The sequence below is a fragment of the Chiloscyllium punctatum genome, chromosome 1 (genome assembly GCF_047496795.1).
Source record: "Chiloscyllium punctatum isolate Juve2018m chromosome 1, sChiPun1.3, whole genome shotgun sequence".
Taxonomy (NCBI): domain Eukaryota; kingdom Metazoa; phylum Chordata; class Chondrichthyes; order Orectolobiformes; family Hemiscylliidae; genus Chiloscyllium; species Chiloscyllium punctatum.
Window position 1 is genome coordinate 98,256,421 of NC_092739.1, and position 23,688 is coordinate 98,280,108.

Here is a 23,688-nt window from a genome sequence, read left to right on the forward strand (position 1 = left end):
AAGATCTGATTACCCAACGGAATGTCATCCATCACCTTGAGGCTGACAGCAATGTGATCTCATCAATGGAAATGGAATGAACTGTGTGAAAGTCCTATCATTCCACTTTTGTGGTTTAGACTCCTGATACACAAGGTTTTATTTTTTGGCTATTTTTCCCCACCCACAGTCATTGAATAGAAATGCATTGCCTGTATCTTCCTGACTATGTGTGAATGTGTGTGTGCCTGGCTTTAAGGGAGGTACAATTTCATTTTACACAGTAATTATTATTGACCCATTTTGCCACATGTTAAAGATGCAAATTATGATCAATAGTTATTCTGTGCATGTGGGTGAAACCTGATGGGAGTCCCTTTTTTTTGTACTAGTGAGCAGCAATACAAACATAATGCAATCTAACCTTCTTGGTGATTCAGTTGGACATTTCTGCTTTTAGGATTTCTCATGGAGTAGTACAGTTGATCATGACCACAATTGTCCCATCACAGTCCTAACACAGGCAGTTGGCACAACCACAATGAACTCCTCCTATGCTGTTATCATTCTTCAATTCTATTTTGTGATGTGACTCCCTCAACAAAGATAAATAATGTTTCTGAGTTTTTCTTTTACCTTACTGGTCTCTTAATGGTAGTGCAGAGGATCAGGCAGTGTTTGGCCATGATATTTCAGCCATCAGGCACAGACTTGATACACCAGCTAGTCTTATTCTGTTTATCAATTACGTATGTTTGTAAAGATGATATTCCAACAGCACTGAACTCCTTTACCACTGCATTAGTTTATTGTCTCAGGTCTTGGAGCAGGGTTTGACCTCATGTTAGATATGAGTTTACAATTAACTCAGTTAAGATGATTCTTCAAATCCATAGAATGCAGAATATGACTGTTTATTTATTGAAACAAAAAAGAGTTGAATATTTATGCTGAACTGGGTAAATTTTATTTTGCTATTTAAACAAAGCATATAGTTAACAATTCAACAACACGAGTGTGATATTTCTCAATTTTCTTGCCATATGCATGTGCAAACTATAAGTTCTCTATTTCATAACTTCCCTGAGCATTTAGCAAGGGATAAATATGTACAGGTTCCTATTTTGAATTTACTTACAGCATATTAATTTAAAATCATCTCAATAAATAGAAAGTAATTGCCAATTCATTTTGCTACACAGGCCACATCAACTTACAGAAGATAGAAATAATGCATAAAACTCTTCATAAACATTTTGTAAGGATCAGGTTGTTTTTTCCTGAATCCATTCAATGTACTCCTTTGTGAGCCTTGTATAAATGCCAGGCTTTTTGGCAAGTCCACATTTTTTCCCAAAAGACACAATTCCTCGGAACTCATTCTTACATATCATTGGTCCACCTGAGTCCCCCTGAAACACCAAAAAGAATCTGTTATTCTGAAAGAGAAAGACCTGAACACTTGTATTTTGCTAATCCTGTTCAATGCTTTTATGCATTAGAGTTATTAAGCAATTATAACTTATTTCTTGGAGATTATGAAGAGAATCAACAAGATGGTTGAGAATCTAGGGAATTATAGTGTTTATTTGGTAAAAAGTGTCCAGCTAGATGAGCTAGATGGCTATCCTCGTCTGTGATAAAATAAGTCAAGTTTCAAGGAGCTCAAGGGTGATAATGGTGGGCACTGCACAACTTAGCCAACAGTGGTAAGAGTCTAAATGGTGTCAGCTAAGAAAAAAAAATGAATTTTATCCTCTCATAAAAGAAAGCAAGAACTAAAAGAAATTATGCTCGTGATTGAGAAGACTTCAACGCAAACAGATAACACTGATTACTAATGACTGCATAGCTCACAAACTTATGTGATACTCAAGATATGGGAATATCCAAGAGATTGACATGAAAACAATTCAATCCTGACAGAAGATGTACAGAAATGGAAGCAATGTTTTTCAGAAAACCCTAGAAAACATGTGAACATCTCCATCAGAGCAGAAAAATAAAGGAGAACTGTTGAGTGAATGTTGTATAGAAGATAAAATACATATTTACATTCAAACGGACGACATCAGTATTGTTCGAAAGAATCAATTTCAAAGATGGACCAAATAAAATGCAAGGTTTTGGACATTGGAAAGAAAATATTCAGTTTAATCCATGGATGATTTCTTTTATAACCTCTACATGCTAGTGGGAAGAGATTAATAATGTGAGCTCAAGTTTGAACTTACGAGTAATCAGAATATTGCAGACATTAATAATGAAGCTTTGTCAGATTTATTACAGTTTAAAGAAGACCTAGTTTTAGAGAAAGCTGTTCAGGTCATGAAAATAGAAGCCTGGAAGCATAAGAGTTCAATCCTAAGAAGATAAGACTTGGCATACAAGATCAACAGAATCTATTCATGTCTCAAGGGACAAATTTGCAAAAGATACAGGAAATAAGTCAATGCGATTGTTAGGACAGATACAAGCACTGAAAATTGTTGCCAATCCTGTAAAGAAATAGGTCAACTTCAGCAACTTCACTGAAGCAGGGCATAGCCGCAAGAAACAAGAAAGCTAAAGAACCACCAAACCATGAGCAAAAATGAGGTGTAGCAATATCCAAGAGAAGATAAAGCCAAAAATATCCAAGGGACAATGTGTGATGCAGACCACTCATTTTGGCATGCACACAATAATGTCTTAAACTAGCCATGGGGATCTGTTACACAATATTATTAAATAGTGAGTATTGGCAGACAAAACACAGCCTTTGGATGACAATGGTTGAGGTCCAGGGGCATAGTACTTAAGTTTATAAGTTTGCTACAACTGTCTAATCAAGGGGGACACTAAATATTGGAAAGTTTATGTGGAATTCACTGTCATGAATTTTCCTCTCTAAGTAGAAAGACACGTATTGACCTCAGTCTCAACCAAAACGTGGATGAGGTTAAACAACAACTGGTCAAGTAAATACCGTTAGAAACTTTTACTGTGCTTCATAAACTCAGAGCAGAACCTAAACAAAAAGTAAAACCTATTGAGGTTAGGTATGTCAGTATAAATATTCTGTGTCAGGTTTGTCCAACACTCCCACCCCATACATCCCTTGGACCTAAACAGAAATTGCTGGTTATATTCAGCAGGTCTGGCAACATCCAAGGAGAGAAATCAAAGTTAATGTTTTGGGTTGAGTGACCCTATCTCAGTAGCCTGGAACTCTCTGATGATTGCATCCCATCAAGACCTCAAATTCATCTAGCAACCCCTCATCTTGCCTTGCTATTCTTAGGGCTTCTTTCATAAGGCTGAGCACATGCGGTTCATTTCCATCTGGGTTTCTTTGTTGTGTCAATGTTAGAAGTAACAATTTATTGTGACGCCTCCCCTCTTTTTCAAATTTTGCTTCCAACATCAGTGAGCTGGAGGAGCTGGGAAGGAGAAGAGGTGGGATGATAAAGGCGTGGGATTGTCTTAACACGCTTGTTGTTTTCAGGTACAGTGTGAGTAGGATCTATACTGGCTAGCAGCAGCTCTAAACAAATTAACATTAGAAGCCTTGTATCTTCTGGGCAATTAGCCCAAAGGTTCTAAGTGACAGGTCCTGGTGGCACCATCAGTGTGACTTCAGCTGAGCCCATTTCGGCACACTGCATGAGTATAAGCATGCTCCTCAGAAGTTGCAATCCATATATCAACTAAATAGATTAAATAACTTTCTGAATTGGACAAGATGCATTGGTTATAGGCAACAAACGTACTTCACTGACTAAAATAATCAATTTCTGTTCAGACATTGCAACCATTTTTTAAACAATTCAACTTACTCTGCATGCATCTTTTCCACCTAGTTTGTCACCAGCACAGAGCATGTTCATGGTTATTAAAGGTTTGCCGTTGTAATACTGTCGACTGTTGCACTTTGATCTGTTTATGGTTGTTACATTTACTTCTTTAAGATGGTCAGAGCCCTTATTTGACTTTATGCTTGTCCATCCCCAACCGGCAACTGAGCAGACAGTTCCATCTTTCACATCCAAGTAATGTGTGGGTAGAGGAAGGAGATTTACATACTTGTTAAGTTCTGCCTCAGACTGTAGCTGTAATAAATAGAGGGAATTGTTATGTCTTCTTCCAAATTCTCTGAAAGTTTTTATTAATCAAGCACAATCTTCTATATGACATGAAGTAAATTGTGGATATATTCACAGGCCAGGTAACAACTATGGAGACAATTGATAAGGTAATGATGCTTCACTAGAACAAGAGACCAACTATGGTGAAGTGACATTAAAACTAAACAGAGCAATGGGAAGGGAGGCAGAAACAAATATGCTTTAAAAAGTTGTGAATCTGCTATATCCACGAAGTATGTTCTCTCCACAGATGTTGCCTGACCTTCTGGCATTTTTCAGAATTACCTGGGTTTTATTATTTTCAGTAGGGTGAGGGAGATAGAACAGAGCACTTGTTCCTACCTCCACTTTTACAGTCATCCAACTAAATGGACAGAAAGGATATCGATTGGAGGTGCAGTGCGAACTCTGTGGTTAATTGGGACTGTAGGTACAGGCATCATTGGGCAAAGGGCCAAGGCTGAAAACAAGAAGCTAGTTACTGGTAAAAACTCCAAGGACTTCTGTTCACTAAATGTCTCTTTAATTTTTATTGAAGCCTCATAGAAGTTCAGAAATTGATTTTATGAAAAAAAAGATGTTGTCTCCTTCCACCAGCAGAGCTTTCTGACACATTCAGCACCATCCTAAAGGCAGGCCTTTTCTTCCCGCTTGTGCTATCTCATCATCAAAGCTGCTAAAAACAAACACTTCTCCACTTTCTCATTGCTGATAGCCAAAAAAGCTGCTGGATTGATTCATTGTCATGTGTACTGAGGTACAGTGAAATGCATTTTTTTTAAAGAGCAGTACAAGCAAATGATGGTAAGCAAGGATGTTCAGATCAAAAAGAGTTAGGCAGACGCATACAGAGACATGGCAAGAACATGTCTGAAGACCGTGTCTTCAGAATCCTTAAGGGGGAGGGTGTGCAGCCAGAAGTCGTGGTACACATTGGCACCAACGACATAGGTAGGAAGAGGGGCGGGGAGGTCATTCAAGAGCTCAAGGAGTTAGGCTGGAAGCTAAAAGCTAGGACAGACAGAGTCGTCATCTCTGGGTTGTTGCCGGTGCCACGTGACAGAGAGGCAAAGAATAGGGAGAGAGTGCAGTTGAACACGTGGCTGCAAGGATGGTGTAGGAGGGAGGGCTTCAGATATTTGGACAAGTGGACTGCATTCTGGGGAAGGTGGGACCTGTATAAACAGGACGGGTTGCACCTGAACCAGAAGGGCACCAATATCCTGGGGGGTAGGTTTGCTAGCACTCTTCGGGGGGGTTTAAACTAATTTGGCAGGGGGATGGGATCCGGACTTGTAGTCCAGCAAGTAAGCTAGCTGTGTGTCAGGATGTCCAAGACTGTAGGGAGGCTGTGGAGAAGGTAGCACTGACAGGGACTACTTACAGACACAGAGATGGGCTCAAGTGCGTATACTTCAATGCAAGGAGTATCAGAAATAAGGTGGGTGAACTTAAGGCATGGATCGGTACCTGGGACTACGATGTTGTAGCCATCACGGAAACATGGATAGATGAGGGACAGGAATGGCTGTTGGAGGTTCCTGGGTACAGATGTTTCAGTAAGATTAGGGAGGGTGGTAAAAAAGGAGGGGGGGTGGCATTGCTAATTAGAAATGGTATAACGGCTGCAGAAAGGAAGTTTGAGGGGGATCTGCCTCTGGAGGTAGTATGGGCTGAAGTCAGAAATAGGAAAGGTGCAGTCACCTTGTTGGGTGTTTATTATAGGCCCCCCAATAGCAGCAGAGATGTGGAGAAACAGATTGGGAAACAGATTTTGGAAAGGTGCAGAAGCCACAGGGTCGTAGTCATGGGCGACTTCAACTTCCCAAATATTGATTGGAAGCTCTTTAGATCAAGTAGATTGGATGGGGCGGTGTTTGTGCAGTGTGTCCAGGAAGCTTTTCTAACGCAGTATGTAGATTGTCCAACCAGAGGGGAGGCCATATTGGATTTGGTACTCGGTAACGAACCGGGACAAGTGGTGGGCTTGTTAGTGGGTGAACATTTTGGTGATGGCGACCACAATTCTGTGACTTTCACCTTGGTTATGGAGAGAGATAGGTGCGCACAACAAGGAAGTTTCTACAATTGGGGGAAGGGAAATTACGATGCTGTAAGACAGGATTTGAGGAGCATACGTTGGGAGCATAGGCTGTCAGGGAAGGATGTGGTGGAAATGTGGGACTTTTTCAAGGAGCAGATACGACGTGTCCTTGATATGTATGTACCGATCAGGCAGGAAAGAAATGGTCGTGTGAGGGAGCCTTGGTTGACGAGGGAGGTTGAATGTCTAGTAAAGAGGAAGAAGGAGGCTTACATAAGGTTGAGGAAACAAGGTTCAGACAGAGCAGTGGAGGGATACAGGATAGCCAGAAGGGACCTGAAGAAAGGGATTAGGAGAGCTAAGAGAGGGCATGAAAAATCCCTGGCGGATAGGATCAAGGATAACCCCAAGGCATTCTATGCGTATGTGAGAAACCTGAGAATGACGAGAACGAGGGTAGGTCCGATCAAGGACAGTGGTGGGAGACTGTGTATTGAGTCGGAAGAGATAGGAGAGGTCTTGAACAAGTACTTCTCTTCAGTATTTACGAACGAGAGGGACTGTATTGTTGAAGAGGAGAGTGTGAAACGGACTGATAAGCTAGAAGAGATATCTGTTAGGAAGGAAGATGTGTTGGACATTTTGAACAACTTGAGGATAGACAAGTCCCCCGGGCCTGACGGGATATATCCTAGGATTATGTGGGAAGCAAGAGAGGAAATTGCAGTACCGTTGGCAATGATCTTCTCGTCTTCACTGGCAACGGGGGTGGTACCAGGGGACTGGAGAGTAGCGAATGTTGTGCCCCTGTTCAAAAAAGGGAATAGGGATAACCCCGGGAATTACAGGCCAGTTAGTCTTACTTCTGTGGTAGGCAAAGTAATGGAAAGGGTACTGAGGGATAGGATTTACGAGTATCTGGAACGGCACTGCTTGATTAGGGACAGCCAGCACGGATTTGTGAAGGGTAGGTCTTGCCTTACAAGTCTTATTGAATTCTTCGAGGAGGTGACCAAGCATGTGGATGAGGGTAGAGCAGTGGATGTAGTGTACATGGATTTTAGTAAGGCATTTGATAAGGTTCCCCATGGTAGGCTTATGCGGAAAGTCAGGAGGCATGGGATAGAGGGAAATTTGGCCAATTGGATAGAAAACTGGCTAACCGGTCGAAGTCAGAGAGTGGTAGTAGATGGTAAATATTCAGCATGGAGTCCAGTTACAAGTGGAGTTCCGCAGGGATCAGTTCTGGGTCCTCTGCTGTTTGTAATTTTTATTAATGACTTAGATGAGGGAGTCGAAGGGTGGGTTAGTAAATTTGCAGATGATACAAAGATAGGTGGAGTTGTGGACAGTGAGGAGGGCTGTTGTCGGCTGCAGAGGGACTTAGATAGGATGCAGAGCTGGGCTGAGGAGTGGCAGATGGAGTTCAACCCTGCCAAGTGTGAAGTTGTCCATTTTGGAAGAACAAATAAGAATGCGGAATACAGGGTTAATGGTAGGGTTCTTGGTCAGGTGGAGGAACAGAGGGATCTTGGGGTCTATGTACATAGATCTTTGAAGGTTGCCACTCAGGTGGATAGAGTTTGTAAGAAGGCCTATGGAGTATTATCGTTCATTAGCAGAGGGATTGAATTCAAGAGTCGTGAGGTGATGTTGCAGCTGTACAGGACTTTGGTTAGGCCACATTTGGAGTACTGTGTGCAGTTCTGGTCGCCTCACTTTAGGAAAGATGTGGAAGCTTTGGAGAGGGTGCAGAGAAGATTTACCAGGATGTTGCCTGGAATGGAGAGTAGGTCGTACGAGGATAGGTTGAGAGTTCTCGGCCTTTTCTCGTTGGAACGGCGAAGGATGAGGGGTGACTTGATAGAGGTTTATAAGATGATCAGAGGAATAGATAGAGTAGACAGTCAGAAACTTTTTCCCCGGGTACAACAGAGTGTTACAAGGGGACATAAATTTAAGGTGAACGGTGGAAGGTATAGGGGAGATGTCAGGGGTGGGTTCTTCACCCAGAGAGTGGTGGGGGCATGGAATGCGCTGCCCGTGGGAGTGGTAGAGTCAGATTCATTGGCGACCTTTAAGCGGCATTTGGATAGGTACATGGATGGGTGCTTAATCTAGGATAGAAGTTCGGCACAACATCGTGGGCCGAAGGGCCTGTTCTGTGCTGTATTGTTCTATGTTCTATGTTCTATGTTCTATGATTAGCAAGGGCAGCATTATTTCAGGCTCGAGAGTCCATTCGTCAGGCAAAAGTGGGCACTGCAGATGCTGGACATCAGTCAAGATTAGAGTGGTGCTGGAAAAGTACAGCAGGTCAGGCAGCATCCAAGGAGCAGGAAAATCGACATTTCAGGCAGGAGCTCTTTTTCAGGAATTCCTGATGAAGAGCGCTTTCCGAAATGTCGATTTTCCTGCTCCTCGGATGCTGCCTGACCTGCTGTGCTTTTCCAGCACCACTCTAATCTTGAGTCCATTCATCAGTCTAACAATGGTCAGGAAGAAGCTGTTCCTGAAATTTCTAGTGCCTGTGTTCAGGCCTCTGTATCTTCTGCCTAATGGGTGAGGTTGTAGGAGATCATTACTGGGTGGGAGGAACCTTTGATGATGTTGGCATCCTTTCTGTGGCAGCGGGCCCTGTAAATGGAGTCCATGGATAGAAGGTTGGATTCTGTGATGGTCTGGGCTGTGCACACAACTTCTCTAGTTCCTTATGGTCCTGGGCAGAGCAGTTGCCATAACAGGCCATTATGCACTCGGACAGTATGCTCTCAATAGTGCATCTGTAGAGGTTAGTGAGGGTCCTTATGGACAAGCCAAATTTCCTGAGCCACCTGAGGAAGAAGAGGCTTTTGTTGTGACTTCCTGACTATCACACCTAAGTGGGAAGTCCAGGACAGGTTGTCAGTTATTGTCACTCCAAGGAGCTTGACGTTCTCCACCCTCTCAACCTCAGTTCCATTGATGAAGATTGGGATGTGTTCTGCACCTTTCTTCCTGAAGTCAATGATCAGTTCTTTGGTTTTGCTGATGTTGAGAGAGGAGTTGTTCTTATTGCACCACATCACCACGCGCTCTATCTCCCTTCTGTATTTTGGCACGTCATTGTTCGATATCTGTCAGGTTACGGTGGTGTAGTTAGTGAACAAGCAGATGGTGTTTGTTTGGAATTTTGCAAAACAGTCATGGGTGTACAGAGAATACAATAGGGGCTGAGAACGCATCGTTGGGGGTCTCCAATGTTGAGTGTTATTGTGGAGAAGTTGCAGTTACCCTATATAGCAAGCAATAAAAATTTCCAAATATTTGTATCCTTAACAAGCTCAAGTTCCAAAAGTTTTGCATAGCAGTGCGATGACATTGCATTGCTGCCCTAATGCCTTCATGGTTGTATATGACGATTATGGGGAAGACTGGGCAACCTAAGATAATATGCAGCCTCCTTTTTTCCTTTGTCAAATTCCACTCCCTGCATCTGTTTTCTTTTGATCTATATTCTTAAATAGTGCAGCCTTTCTTGACTAGACAAATGATAACAAAAAAACAGACAAATTTTGATTGACTAGGCTAGAATGAAATTTTGATGAAATATGTAAGATACAACAATTCATTTAAATTTGTAAACTTTAACCATCTGTATGTGATATTTTTCTGTACGTCTGATTCAGAGTCAACTTTAAGTCCTAACTCTTTACAAATATGAACATGAAACTTTGATAAATTTAATTAGCTTTATTGTGATAAATGCTTCCCCATGAAGGGATAAAATGTAAATAAAACATATGTAGGAATTGATCTAAGTTTGCCAAAATGCATTAAGAAACAATTTGAATGGAGACATCTTATTGTAAGAAATCTGTATGTTTCAATTAAAGGAAAGACATGGAGGCTTTGACTCTCATGTAACTGGGAACATTACGCAATGAAATGTTTTGCACTTAAGGAGGAGACAATGTACATGGTATATTGTGAATGGAATGAAGTTTGAAAATGATCCTGTAGTTTGACAACTGATTTTAAATAGAAGCCACTTATTCTATTTGTATCATCATACAACGAGAGGAATTATGGAAATCCTTAACTGAAAACCACTTACTTGGAGCAGCATGATGTCATCTTCTTTGGTTTGTTTGTCAAAGCAAACATGAGGAAATTTCTGCTTCACTGTAATAATTTGTGCTGCTTCCTTTTTGCTCAGTGAATCTGTTCCAAGAACTGCCTTAACCTTCTGATATTTAAAAAGTCTGTATGTAATGTTAAAATTGAATTAAGAAGAGAAATTAAGTAAATAAATTGTTCAATCATTATTCACTTCAGAATATCTTTTTAAAATCCCATGGCCACTTGCTATAGATTTATAGTTATTTCAAACCTGTTGTGAAAACTTAAAGCCATTCATGTTCATAACCTCCTATCTACTGGCTGCTGATGGAATGGTCAGGAGCCTCTTAAATTGTGTTATCACATTTTGACAAATACAGGAGGGACAAAATCCTGGATCTCTTTTTCTCGCAGCACCTTGGATGTCCTCACACACCAAGGACTGCAGCTGTTCAAGGTGACAGCTCACCAGCATCTTCTCCAGGGTACTTGACCACAGCATCCAACTGATCAATGAGGCTGCAGATTGAGGGCCCGGTGGAATGGCAATCACTGTCTATGAGTCCTCTGAAAAATACCGTGACTGTGTACAAATCTACATTGCCCAGGAGGATTGTCCACAACAGCACCATGTTACTCAGAGAAGTCAGCTAACCTGTCAACTTAATCCCATCACCCTTTAGTTTTGCAGGAGCAGCCTTCCATTGATAGGATTTAAAATGTGCATAACCGCAGGCAGGACAGAGGTGCAGCCGGGTTTGGGAGCAGCATACTGTTGACAAAGAGTGCAATATCTTATCGTTTGGATATACCAGTTTTCTATAAGGAAAGTAAATACATTGTTTGACATAAATGATGCAAGTATCTTGGAATGTGCCACTTATGATCATGAAACCCTTTCAGGGAAGGTAATACTCAGTTGTGGGGTTTTGTTTTAAGCTCAGTTGAAGATTTGTGTCAAACTTCTTTTGTCACATTAGTGTGGAGAGAAAATGATTGAGATGCTACCACTGCAGTTAGTTAGCCATTGAAGGTGTTCTGTGGCATCCACTCTCTTGCAGTAGTGAATGAGAACACAGCTGAAAATGTGTTGCTGGAAAAGCGCAGCAGGCAGGCAGCATCCAAGGAACAGGAGAATCGACGTTTCGGGCATAAGCCCTTCTTCATTCCTGACCTGTTGCGCTTTTCCAGCAACACATTTTCAGCTCTGATCTCCAGCATCTGCAGTCCTCACTTTCTCCCTGAATGAGAACACAGCCAGGGTTGCTTTCATGCATTCGAACCATTTACCTCTGTCAGTGGCTGTTCATTTGGCAATTTTACTGCTTTGTGCATGTAACTAAGATAGAGTCCCATCTATAACATCAAATTATTACATAGAAGGATCTCATTGGCATAGTATAATGGCTCATTACGTCTAATTCTGTGCTGTATTTTTAATGCCTGTATGTCATGGGTGCTATGAGGTTGATGCACATATTGAGAAAATTATCTGTTCTATGAAAGAAAGTGTCCATCTCCTGTGCAATAAACACTTGAACAGACCCTGCCACAGGCTGAGCAGTTATAGCAGTTGATCAACTCTGTAATTCCTTATGACAAAGCTGTTGGGGATCTTCAAAATCACAGACTGGCCGAGCCAGGAAGGGAGGCAGCATTTAGAAAGGAATTTGTGAGAAGCTCTACAGTTGCTTTAGCTTGCTTATAACTGCCTGAAGTGCCAGCTGAAGTTTTTAGTTGCTTTGTGTATAAAGTTACAATGATTCCTCAAGTGAGCTAAGAAATTTCCATATAAGTGGATAGTGCAATTGTGCAAATGTCCTCATCCATACAAAAGATCAAGCCTTCAATACATTAGGGAAGCTTCCATTTGATGCAATAATGGTACAAGTACACACATTATATGACGGTACAGACTTCTGTCATATTTCAAGGTGAAAAACAGCATAAGAAATGGTATTCATAATGAAGGCAATGAGGAAATTTAGGGTCCCTGAAAAGCATCCACAATACACTGTCAAACCATCGATGTATGCAATGCCTGGATCACCAAAGTCTGTATACACAATCACTTTCAACATTGGAGCAAAATATATGAAATATTACATTATTTTGAAAATAATAAATAGGACCTTGTCTCTGGGAGCCAGAGCCCCATGGATACCCAAGGGGAACAGCTCTTGATTCTGTTGGCAACAATTTGGCTTGGTTTCAATGATAACAACAGCGCTTAGGTGGAAGCTGTGATGTGGACAACATTTAGAGGGAAGGTGCCCTGGGCTGACAGCAGCTGGCAGTTGGCTTGTAGGGCCAGGATGAATATTCCTGCTCTTTGCAAATGGAGAAAATATAGATATTTTCACATTTAGGCACCATTTAGCTGTAATCCTCAGCATTCCCTCTAAGAGCCATTAGTAAGGCTACATAAGATCTGGTACAAACTAGCATCTTGTAGCAAAGGAAAAGTAGACATTTTCTAATTTGACTTGATGCTGGCCCCAAGACTCAAATTGTTGAAGAGATATGTTTATCTTGAACCCACCCCCAACCGACCCTGACCCTCCTGGGTGTCCTTATGCTAGCAGGAATCTCGGGCTTTGTTAAAGTGACATTCCTCAAGTATACAGTGAGGGGTAGATTTGGGTATCTCAAAACTGAAATCAAACTGTGATGAAATCTTCAGAAAAGAGCAGTTCAATTGATCAGTGCCTTTTGCTCTCAGCTGCTGGGGATTTCAGCTACATTATAGTTTTGGGTACAAAAGGTGTCATGTGGCTGATGGGAGGGGGCTGTGGGAAAGAAGATCAGATGCTCCAGAGGCCTGTCTGAACCAAGGGGGAGGCTTCCTGCAACCAGATATCTCAGGCTGTGTGTTGTCAGAGTTTAATCACCAGCTGATGGTGTGTTGAGCTGGGTGAGGAGAATATGCTCCAGTCCAGCCTGAGCTTTTCTAGAACAAGAGCACTCCTGCTCCTTCTGAACCCAATAGGGAAACTTTGTCGAATTCCCTGAGGGAGCTTCTGGCTCCCTGCCCACTTTACTAGAAGTTTAAAAGGATTCCATGTAGACCAGGAGAATAGAAAATAGTGCAGTTCATTTATAACTGCACCTTATCAAATCCACTGCTCTTTTCATCTTCATTGCAGGTTTCTGGCATTTATGCTATTTGTATCACATTTGCTAAATTGGAAGCTTCTGCATGATAAAATTACATACTTACATTAGTAGAAACTAATAATTCCTAGCAGAAATAGTAGGCTCAAAATACTTAGATACACCTACCACCTGGTGTTAGGAAGTAAATAATCATTGCAGAGCTGAAGAAAGCCTGAAACATCATTGTTGCAGTCAATTTGTGAGTAGTGGCTTTAAGCACATTGTATTTATATGGAGAAAGGTTGAGGATGTGGTTTGTCAGTTTACCTCAATATGATCTCAAATATCTTTCAGTGACTGTTGAGACTGTAGATGCAGTTTCTCAGAAATTACATAGGGTTAATATATGCCAAATGCCAATTTATGAGTAACGCTGAAGTGGTGAAGGTTAAGACTCATAGTTTGAGCAATGAAGGTGTTTGGAAGCAATTGATGAGTCAAAAATGAACAAGAAAATAGAAAATAAATAGATAGTAATACCAAGTCCTAGAGTTATAGAGTCATATAGCATGGAAACAGACCCTTCGGTTCAACTAATCCATGCCAATCGTGTCCCCAAACTAAACAAGTCCCACCTGTCTGTGCTTCGCCTATATCCCTCCAAACCTTTCCTATTCATGAACTTATCCAAATGTCTTTTGAACATTTTAAATGTACCCGCAACCATCACTTTCTCCGGCCATTCATTCCACACGCAAACCACTCTCTACATAAAAAATTGGCCCCTCATGTCCTTTTTAAATCTTTCTCCTCTCATCTTAAAAATTATGGCCCTGAGTTTTGTACTACCCCTCCCTAAGAAAAAGACCATTGTCATTCACCTCATGATTTTATGAACTTCTGTGAGTCACGTCCTTAACCTTCTATGCTCCAGTGAAAAAAACGTGCCAGTCTTCCTGGGTCTATTTTTATGTCTCAAGCCCTTCATTCCCAGTAGGATGTGAATAGTTGGTTAAGAGCTCATCATTCTGATTTTCAGTATAAGTCCTCATCACTGGTGATCATATAATTTTTCTCCTCATGTTATGTGGCCCTATCTAGATCTCAAGTGTCTGTGAAGCCTGGGCTGAGCATCTGGTGCAACTTTAACTCAGCTCTCCCACCAGTTCCAAGCTTGGTATGAATAGGGTAGAGGGACAGAGGCCAATTCCCAACCACTTGGTGATAATGTATTATGATGACCTGAGAACAGCCTCACACAAGTTATTGCGCAGTCTGCACTTTAGCCATCCAGGAAAAGACTCTGACTGAAACAGAAGGGGCTGGAGTGCTTGGACATTTCAGCACTAAATTATATTTAGTGAGATTATTGGCTTTCCATGATGCAATACTGAGGCATAGCGAACCTTTGAATCTAATGTCTGTTCTTCTGGGTGCAATCTTATGCTGTCCCTGAAAATGGGAATCATGGCAGATGGTGGAACTTTAATGCGTGAGAAGCCAAACTTCAATTTGCCAACAGTGGAGTGAAGCTATGATATTAACTTCTCAGAACTTTAAGTGTTTCTCAAGTTTCACACTGTGGTTGTCTATGAAATGGACTGCCAAGTTTACTCTCTGTCCTTTCAAATTGAATTGTCACACATTAAGGGCAAGTCCTAGTTTGAAACATTTGAAATGGTGGCACCTGAGGGGTTTAAATATGACACCTGAGATGTGAACAGCAGAATGTCCCTGTTCTGATGTGAACAAGATTGCAAGTAACTTTGTGGATTTTGGCTCCATAGTTAATGAGAAGATTTGTGTGACACGAGCCACCAGGGCTCATGGAAGGAAACCCTCCATAAACTCTCCAAAATGTCACTTAGCCACAATGTGTGATGATTCAGCCCTTAGTGTTTGAGATTAATGCAACAAACAAACCCTAGTCGCTTACTTATGTTGCATTGGAGTCTAAAGGTGTTAATACTGTGAGTTCCATAAGCACTACCTACTATGACAATGTTATATGGATTCATGGTGAAAGCAATGTGGGATTAAAAAGGCATGTTCTCCGCAAAACCCCTGGAGCAATACCAATTGTATTAATGCATCTTGTAATGAGTTGCAAAAATGTAATCAAATACTTCTTATTCAGTACATAATGTTCTTCTGGTTAGATCAGGAAGTAGTTTTCCTCTAGCATACTGGACTAAGATGGCCCTACAAATCTCTACACATAGAATTTGGTGGTATCAAACCTGCCATAAATTGAAGTATAGACTCAGTTTATCTACCCATGCAATAGTCCAGGTGGCTGTTTGGAAAAATCAATTTGTTTATTGTGACTTCTCATATATGTGTGATCTCGAATGTCCAATTTGAAGGCAGGTGCCATTTAAGCCTGCACATGGAATATGGTATCAGAAGTGTGCTGCTGACATTATGTAGATTTTAAGAACTGTAAGAGAGCCATTTATTTTATGAAACACCAGTGAAACATTTAAAAACATCAGTCTGCAACTCTTTACAACTGGGTGAATCAGTATAGCTATGAACTTTCCCGTCATGCTCCTGGTGATATGAAGTGTGATGTGAGACAGGATAGGAACTTCTTCCAGGTTGATGTGGTAGCTATAGACTTAAACCATGTTAAACAGAAAACCTAAGCAAATAAGTAACACTATCAACAGTGCTGGGGGTAAAAAAGCCCTGAAAGCTCTATGACTCTCCAGACCACACTGAGCAGCAGAAAATCAGTCTCAAGAAATTTTGAAGGTGATGAAGACCCAATTTGAACCCATTAGTGATTTTACTTCTGAATTGTATTCACTTAATATCAGTGCTCAGAAATAGTATAAGAATATTGATCAGCATGTGGATTCACTGAAGCATCTAGCTGAATCTTGTGAGTTTAGATAAGTGGAAGATTAATGATTGGATTAGTTTAGCAGTAAGAAATCCTACTGTGAGAGTGTGTCTGCTGAGGGAAGAGGAAAACCTCTGAAAAAAGCTATTATCATGTCAAGAAACTCTGATCATCAGCTAGAGAGTGTGACGATGCCATCACTTTAACAATGTTATTTTGTCCTTGGGTTTTCTTCAAGACAAGTCATAAAGGTAGAGGTGCCAAAATGTCTGGAAATGTCTATTTTAACAATGGCAGGGGAGTGACCAGTTCTCCCAGTTCAGGATTATCTCTAGTTTGGTTTGTTTTAGCAGGCAGTTAGAAACTGCTGGTAGCTGTAGCAGATGCTGCTAAGTGCAAAAAGGTTCCACACTTCAGCAGATGATTCTTGACTGGCTTCTCTCTCTCTGAACTCTCTCCTGCTTGTAAGAACCTGTGTTTGAATTTACTTTTTGCCAAGGAGAGTGTTTATGGGGTGTTATGGGAATTGGGACAGCTCCTTAGTTAAGTTGCTGTATCCAGTCAGTTAAGCTTTCCCATAGTTCAGTTATTCTAAATTCTGTTTTCTTTTGTTCATGGTTCAATTGTAGTGTTTTAATAAATTCTGTTTTGTTTAAAGCCAAGTGGTTTGACCAGCTGCATCATTCCTGGAATATCCACTCCACATCTGTCTTTAAAATAAGAAAATTTAGGGTCTAGGCTCCTTTCTTAAAATATTTTGAGGGGGCAGCCTGGATTACAACAAGAGTAAATCATTACTGGTCATGGAGAAAATGAAAAATCTGATCGGATTATACTGTCCAGGTCTGACAAAATTAATACAATAGAAGAAATATTGTCAGAAGGGTCATTAGAAAGAGTGAGGGCAGAGTACAGGATGTAAATATTTCAAAAGAAACCACAAGAAAGAAAAGGGAACAGTTCATTGCGGCAAAAGCAATACTCTAGCTGTAAGAAATGAATGATTTGCAAACAAATGTTTTCCAAGAAATAAACACAATAAGCCTGTAAATATAGTTGCAAATTGAGTGATTTAGTCTACACTACTGAGCAGGTTCGCAGTGTCTGATATCAAATTATTAAGTAGTTTAGGCCTGTTTGAATAATGACAGCAGATGATGACATTGAGGACATTCTTTGTTAAACACCATAGCTTTGCAAACTTGTACAAGATGTCTCAAGATAGTGACCTAAGAATGAAACCCTCAAACATAAGAGTTATAACATGTTATAATACTCATTGCAATAACACAAATAATGCTGACAGGCCAATGCAACAGCAAGAATGAGGACCTGCAGAGCCAGTCAGTCGACATAAAGCAAAATTTAATTGTCTTAGCTGAAACAAGATTAGACAAGTAACTGTACACATACTGGAAGAGATTTGAAGCATTTCACAGGACACCTGGCCATTGACTGCTGGTTAGAAATTCAAAGCTAAAAAAAAGATGATTTTACAGGTCTTGTTTGTCTTCCTGCTGACTAAGTTAAAAATCACACAACACCAGGTTATAGTCCAACAGGTTTTTTTGGAAGTACTAGCTTTCGGAATGCTGCTGTTTCATCAGGTAACTAGGGGGGCAGGATCATAAGACACAGAATTTATAGCACAAGGTCACAGTGTCATGCAATTAAAACAATATATTGAACAAACCCAGACTGCTGTTAAGTCTATCATCTTTTAGAATGGGTTGCAGGTTTCGGTTTATTAATATATAAATCCCAGAACTTCTTTCAAGACACATTCCCGAGATAACTTACGGTTTTAAAAAAAGGTGACATCTCAGCTCAGACAATGCATTAAAGGTGTAAGGTTAGAGTCTCTCTGTAACCCAAACTTGAGACAGACATGATCTATTTCCAAAGTAGGAACTTGTAACATGTTATATGGATTGAATGCCTGCTTTGACTGCATGCAGATTGTGAGCTTTTTGAGAAAAATAGAATGTATCTGCAAATACAATTCTGCAAATGCAAATTCACCCCATAGACTTGTGTGTGTATGTGAAAGAGAGAGAGAAAGAAGGAGAGAGTGTGTGCATGTGATTGTGAGTGCGTGTGAGAGAGTGTGTATTTATGTGTGTGCTTGCTTGGTAAAGTATGTGCATGAGTTTCATGGAGTATAAGCCTGTGAGAGGGTGTATGTGTGGTGTGAGTGTGGGAAGTATATGTCTGTGTGTCTAAGAGAGAGCATGTATATGAGAGAGGGTCTCCATGAGCGTGTCTATGTGCTTGTGTATGTGTGTGTATGCGTGTGCTTGAGAGAGTGTATAGTATAGTGGGATCACCTGTAGTGTGACATGAACCCAAAGTCCTGGTTGATGCCATTCTCATGGGTATGGAACTTGGATGTCAGCCTCTGTTCAGATTCTCTGCATTGTTGCATAGTCCAAAGTCTGTCTTGATGGATGGTCACCCGAAGGTCCGAGGCTGAATGTCCCTGACCACTGAAGTGATCCCCGACTGGGAGGAAAAATCCCTGTCTGGCAATTGTTGCACGGTGTCCATTCATCTGTTGCTCGCTGAACCCAGTGCCTTGATGAAGACTTCAAACAGTGCAGACCTTCGGTCTGGGTTGAATCTGCTGACGTGGTAGAATACGTTTTGGATTTTTCAGGTGAGTACTTGGTTCTTCTTGCTTTTCGGTGATTTTTGTGATCCAGGTTTCACCTCAGGATATGCCTGAGGCCTTGTGGTGTCATTTGGGTCAGTAATTGTTGGAAGTTGTCAGTGCTCAGGTCTGCTGGTCATGGTTGATCACCATTGGTTCCCCTGGTAAGGCCTGCGTCGGGAGGTCTTGGAATGGCCATTGGGATCCCTCTTCTGGAGATGGCTGTGCAGGTAGTTCTCAAAGAGAATCACCTTTTGCAATCCCTCTCTTGGTGGTAGCTGTGGGGATAGCTCTCTCAGGTCAGATCATGGCCTGCCATTTTACAAATTGCGGGCCTGTTATCTTTGCGCGAGTGTGTTACTGGTGTTCCCTTTTTCGTTCAATTGGCTTCCTGATATTTTAGAATACGCGTGAATGCATTTTGGTTCAGTGGAATGTCTGGTATCCCTGTGCATGAATATTGATCAAAGTTGAATGTCTGGTATCTGCTGAGGCCCAATTCAGTCTGGCTTGGGGCAGTGTTAGGCCTGGTTGATTGTGTTTTTAGAGTTGAGGTGTGAATTGGATTTTCAGGTTGAACAATGTTTTTTGGCAGCTATCTCGGTGTCTGTGTATTTTCCTGAAGCAAAGCCCAGCTGTCCTTTTACTTTTAAATACTAATTTAAAAGATTCAGGACTTTGGTCCAATACATTATTTCAGAATAGGGGGATTTTTGGTCAATCCTACACCACACATAGCTGATTCTTTGATTGTCTACTGGACACTTTTTCATAAAGGCTGTAGACAAAAGATGGGGAATTATAGGCCAATTAGCTGAACTTCTGTAGTGGGGAAAATGCTTGAATCTACTATCAAGGAAGAAATAGTAAGACATGTGGATATAAATTGCCCCACTGGGAATAAGAAGCATGGGTTCATGAAAGGCAGGTCATGCTTAACTGTGATGTGATGTGTGGCCCCTTTCAGTCATGGCTGACCATGGGTTGCATCCTCGTTGTTCTGGCTTTCTGCTTCCCTGAAGCAATGTCGCTTGTGACTGAAGAGACTGGAGTGACTGTCCCGGTCGCAGAGGTCACTTCTGCATGTGTTCGTTGATCTGCTAGAACTGCTGTACTCCTTCCTTCAAGTCCACTTGTCTGATGTAGCACTCATCAGCTTCTTTTCCTCTGTTTTGAGCTGTTGGTTCAGGGTGTTTCTCCATCTCATGTGGTCAGCTGCAAGCCTTTCCCAGGACTCCGTAACAATATCAAGCACCTTCATGTCCCTCATGCAGATGTCCTCGTAGCGCAGCTGGGGACACCCTGTGGGTCTCTTCCCGGATGGAACTCTCCATAGAGGATATCCTTTGGGATGCAGCCATCCTCCATGAGGTGTACATGGCCTAGCCAGCACAGTTTCCGCTGCCTGAACAGAGTGTACATGCTGGGAAAGTCAGTGCAATATCGGACCGCTGCATTGGGCACTCTGTCTTGCCAGGATATGCCCAAGAAATGGCAGATACTCCTCAACTGGAAGGTATTCAGTCTTCTTTCTAATCTGTCATATGTAGTCCATGGTACACTGCCATACAGCACTGTGCTTATGACGCAGGCATTGTAGACTGACATTTTTGTCTGTGCTGTCAGCTTGGGATTTCTCCATACTCGAGTCGTGAGGCGAGTAAGAGTTGAGGCTGCTTTCCTGATCCTCTTGTCAATCTGTGTGTCCAAGGAGAGATTGTCAGTGATAGTAGAGCCAAAGTACATAAACTGATGGATGACATTGAGTTTGTAAATTACTTAGAGCGTGGAAACAGGCCCTTTGGCCCAACAAGTCCACACCAACCCGCCACCCACCCAGACCCATTCCCCTACATTTACCCCTTCCCCTAACACTACGGGCAATTTAGCATGGTCAATTCACCTAACCTGTACATTTTTGGATTGTGAGAGGAAACCGGAGCACCCGGAGGAAACCCACGCAGACACGGGGAGAATGTGCAAACTTCACACAGAGAGTCACCTGAGGCAGTAATTGAACCCGAGTCTCTGGCGCTGTGAGGTAGCAGTGCTAACTACTGTGCCACTGTGGTCATCGATGGTCATGACCGGCGGTGCCTCTGTGTCCTGTCCCAGCATATGCTTGTCTTCTTTAGACTGCTAGTCAGCCTGAAATCCTTGCAAGCATGAGAGAGACGGTTATCAGGAACTGGAGCTCCTGCTGGGTGCATGTTGCAACTGCAGCATCACCTGCAAGACACACGACTGTTTTGAGACTAAGGCAACCGAGATGACCCCTGTCGTTGAAGCCAAGTGTGCTGCCCTAGCTGAGTATAAGCAGTCAGCTAGCGGGAAGAACCTACAGATTCTCAGGGCTCCCAGGAACAAGGTTCAGCAAACTGCCAGACGTTGTGCTAACGAGCACTGGACACAACTCAGTGAGGAAATTCAGATGGCCGCTATAAGGGGGAACATGTGGGGAATGTACAAAGGCATCAAGAGGCATTAGGACCAACTCAGAGCATGACAGCCCCCTCAAATTCTCTACTAATGCAGAGACTCCATGGGATCTGGAATCAGGAGTTAGGGCAAGAAATCTCATTGGAAACAAAGGAGGATATATGGGAGAGTATAAAGAAAATTTAAATATGCAATTAAGCACAAGCTATGCAATTGAAGATCCTTCACAGTGCCCATTTGGCACCAGAGAAGTTAGTAAAGTTTAGGAAATGATCTTCTCTGAAATGTCCCAAATGTACAATCAGCAAAGTCACCCTCACACATTGCTTTTGATCCTGCTACAAGATTCATGGGTACTGGTGTGCCATAGTGAGTGAGCTGGAGAAGATCCTGGGTATTGAAGTTAAGGTGGACCTGGTATCCCATCTTTTGAGACTAATGAATCTGCTGTCTCTGGGTGAACACAGGATGAGGTTATTTAACATTCTTACACTCTGTGTGAGGAAGAACATTCTAATGAACTGGATATCAGAAAACCCCCCAGATCTTGCAGGGTGGCACAGACTTATGATGGAGCACATCCCCCAGGATTATCTGACAAGTATGGTGCACCATGGAACAAAGCAATCTTATAAGACATGGCGGCCATTTCTAAATTACATAAAGATGTACCTATCGGTGGTACTGATTAGGGCCTTTATACAGTTGTGAGGGCTGTATATGATGGTCTGGGAGGGGGAGGCAGCCTAGTAAATATGGGTTTAATAACTATTGCACCCGTGGACTGGAGCTTCAGTGGAGGTGCGGCGAGTGCAGTAGAGCAGTGTAACATAGAGTAATGTCAGGTAATTTACTTTTATTGGATTGTAATTTAATTTAATACTATTTCATTTACTTTGGGTTTATTTTAATTTGGGTTAAGTAAATATGAGACAATTGTATCCCTAAGAGTCATAGGGAATTTATTGTTAACATTACTGAAATATAATAATGTGGTATTATTTCTACTTATCTGTATTTTATATTTTTATAACTTTTTGTTTTCTTTTTTTAAAAGAATAAAATTTTAAAAATAAATATATGTATATTAAAAAATCCTTTACTGGGAAAGTAATACAGATAAAAACCAGTGGATGGAGAAGGGGTTGAACACTACTCTGATCTCAACTCCAGACAGTATACTGTGTCTGCTTCAGCATTTGATACTATCACGTGATTGCCGACCATGGACAAGCTCGGTGCAGAGCCATCATTTTGAACTCAGCAGGGCCCATTGACAGCCCGGCCTCAGGTAAGGCCCTGGCTATGATGAGATTCCTTCTGATCTGATCAAGTGCTGCAAGACTAGCTTCCTGCTCCCATCGCATGGAGTCCTCTGCTGGCAAGATGGAGCTGTCCTGCAGGCCATGAGGGATGCCAAGATCATTGTCCTCTACAAGAACAAGGGTGAGAGAAGCAACTGCAACAATTACAGAGGCATCTCTCTCCTCAACACTGTCGGCAAAGCCTTTGCTTGGGGTTATCTTGACTTGCCTGCAGAAACTGGCAGAACGTGTGTCCCCAGAGTCACAGTGCAGCTTTAGCTAAAAGGTAAACAGTAGACATGATCTTCTCCCTTCACTAACTGCAGAAGTGCAGAGAACAGAAAATGATCCTCCTGTATCTTTTCAAGATACACCTGAAGATCGGCTGCCCACCAAAACTGCTGAGCATGATGGATCCTTCCACAGTAACATGAAGGGGACTGTGCAGTTCAATGGCAGCTCTTCTGAGCCCTTCAACATCTGCAGTGATATCAAACAAGGCCCCTCCCACACTCTTTGGGCTTTTTTTGCTGTTGTCCTGAAGCATGTTTTTTTTGCATCATAACAGAGAGGATTTACTTACGCACTAGATCAAACAATAGGCTCTTCAACTTGGCCCGCCGCAGAGCCAAGACAAAAATACATGTGGTACTCATCAGGGACCATGCTGTTCGAATGTGTAATTAATCTACTAGATTTCTATGAAGGCATTACGAGCACGGTAAACAACGGGGAACCAGTAGGTGTGGTGTATCTAGGGCGGCACGGTGGCTCAGTGGTTAGCACTGCTACCTCACAGTGCCAGGGACCCGGGTTCAATTCCTGCCTCGGGCAACTGACTGTGTGGAGTTTACGCATTCTCCCCGTGTCTGCATGGGTTTCATCTGGGTACTCCAGTTTCCTCCCACAGTCATAAAGATGTGCAGGTTAGGTGAATTGGCCATGCTAAATTGCCAGTAGTGTTAGGTGCAAGGGTAAATATAGGGCAATGGGTCTGGGTGGACTGCTCTTCGTAGGGTCGGTGTGGACTTGTTGGGCTGAAGGGCCTGTTTCCACACTGTAGATAATCAAATCTAAGCTAATATCCAAAAGGCATTTGG

The 23,688-nt window shown here is 41.9% G+C and overlaps 1 protein-coding gene across 1 annotated transcript; it reads right to left on the reverse strand.

Moving 5' to 3' along the window:
- Positions 1–1,244: 1,244 nt before the first annotated feature.
- Positions 1,245–23,244, reverse strand: LOC140479264 (granzyme A-like). The gene is made up of 5 exons (XM_072573245.1): positions 23,172–23,244; positions 22,497–22,716; positions 10,247–10,394; positions 3,798–4,070; positions 1,245–1,391 (listed from the first exon to the last, which is right to left on the reverse strand). The coding sequence occupies exons 1-5, from the start codon at positions 23,242–23,244 to the stop codon at positions 1,245–1,247; spliced, it is 861 nt and encodes a 286-aa protein (XP_072429346.1).
- Between the last annotated feature and the right edge of the window lie 444 nt (positions 23,245–23,688).

What these genes read in the sequence shown, in the direction of transcription:
- LOC140479264 (XM_072573245.1), bottom strand. Translation starts at nt 23,244, where the DNA reads ATGAGTACCACATGTATTTTTGTCTTGGCTCTGCGGCGGGCCAAGTTG. An exon ending in TGTCCATGGTCGGCAATCAC is followed by an intron (nt 10,395 to 22,496) that starts GTGATAGTATCA and finishes CATTACATACAG; the next exon opens with ACTTTTTAAATATCAGAAGG. An exon ending in ATGACATCATGCTGCTCCAA is followed by an intron (nt 4,071 to 10,246) that starts GTAAGTGGTTTT and finishes TATTTATTACAG; the next exon opens with CTACAGTCTGAGGCAGAACT.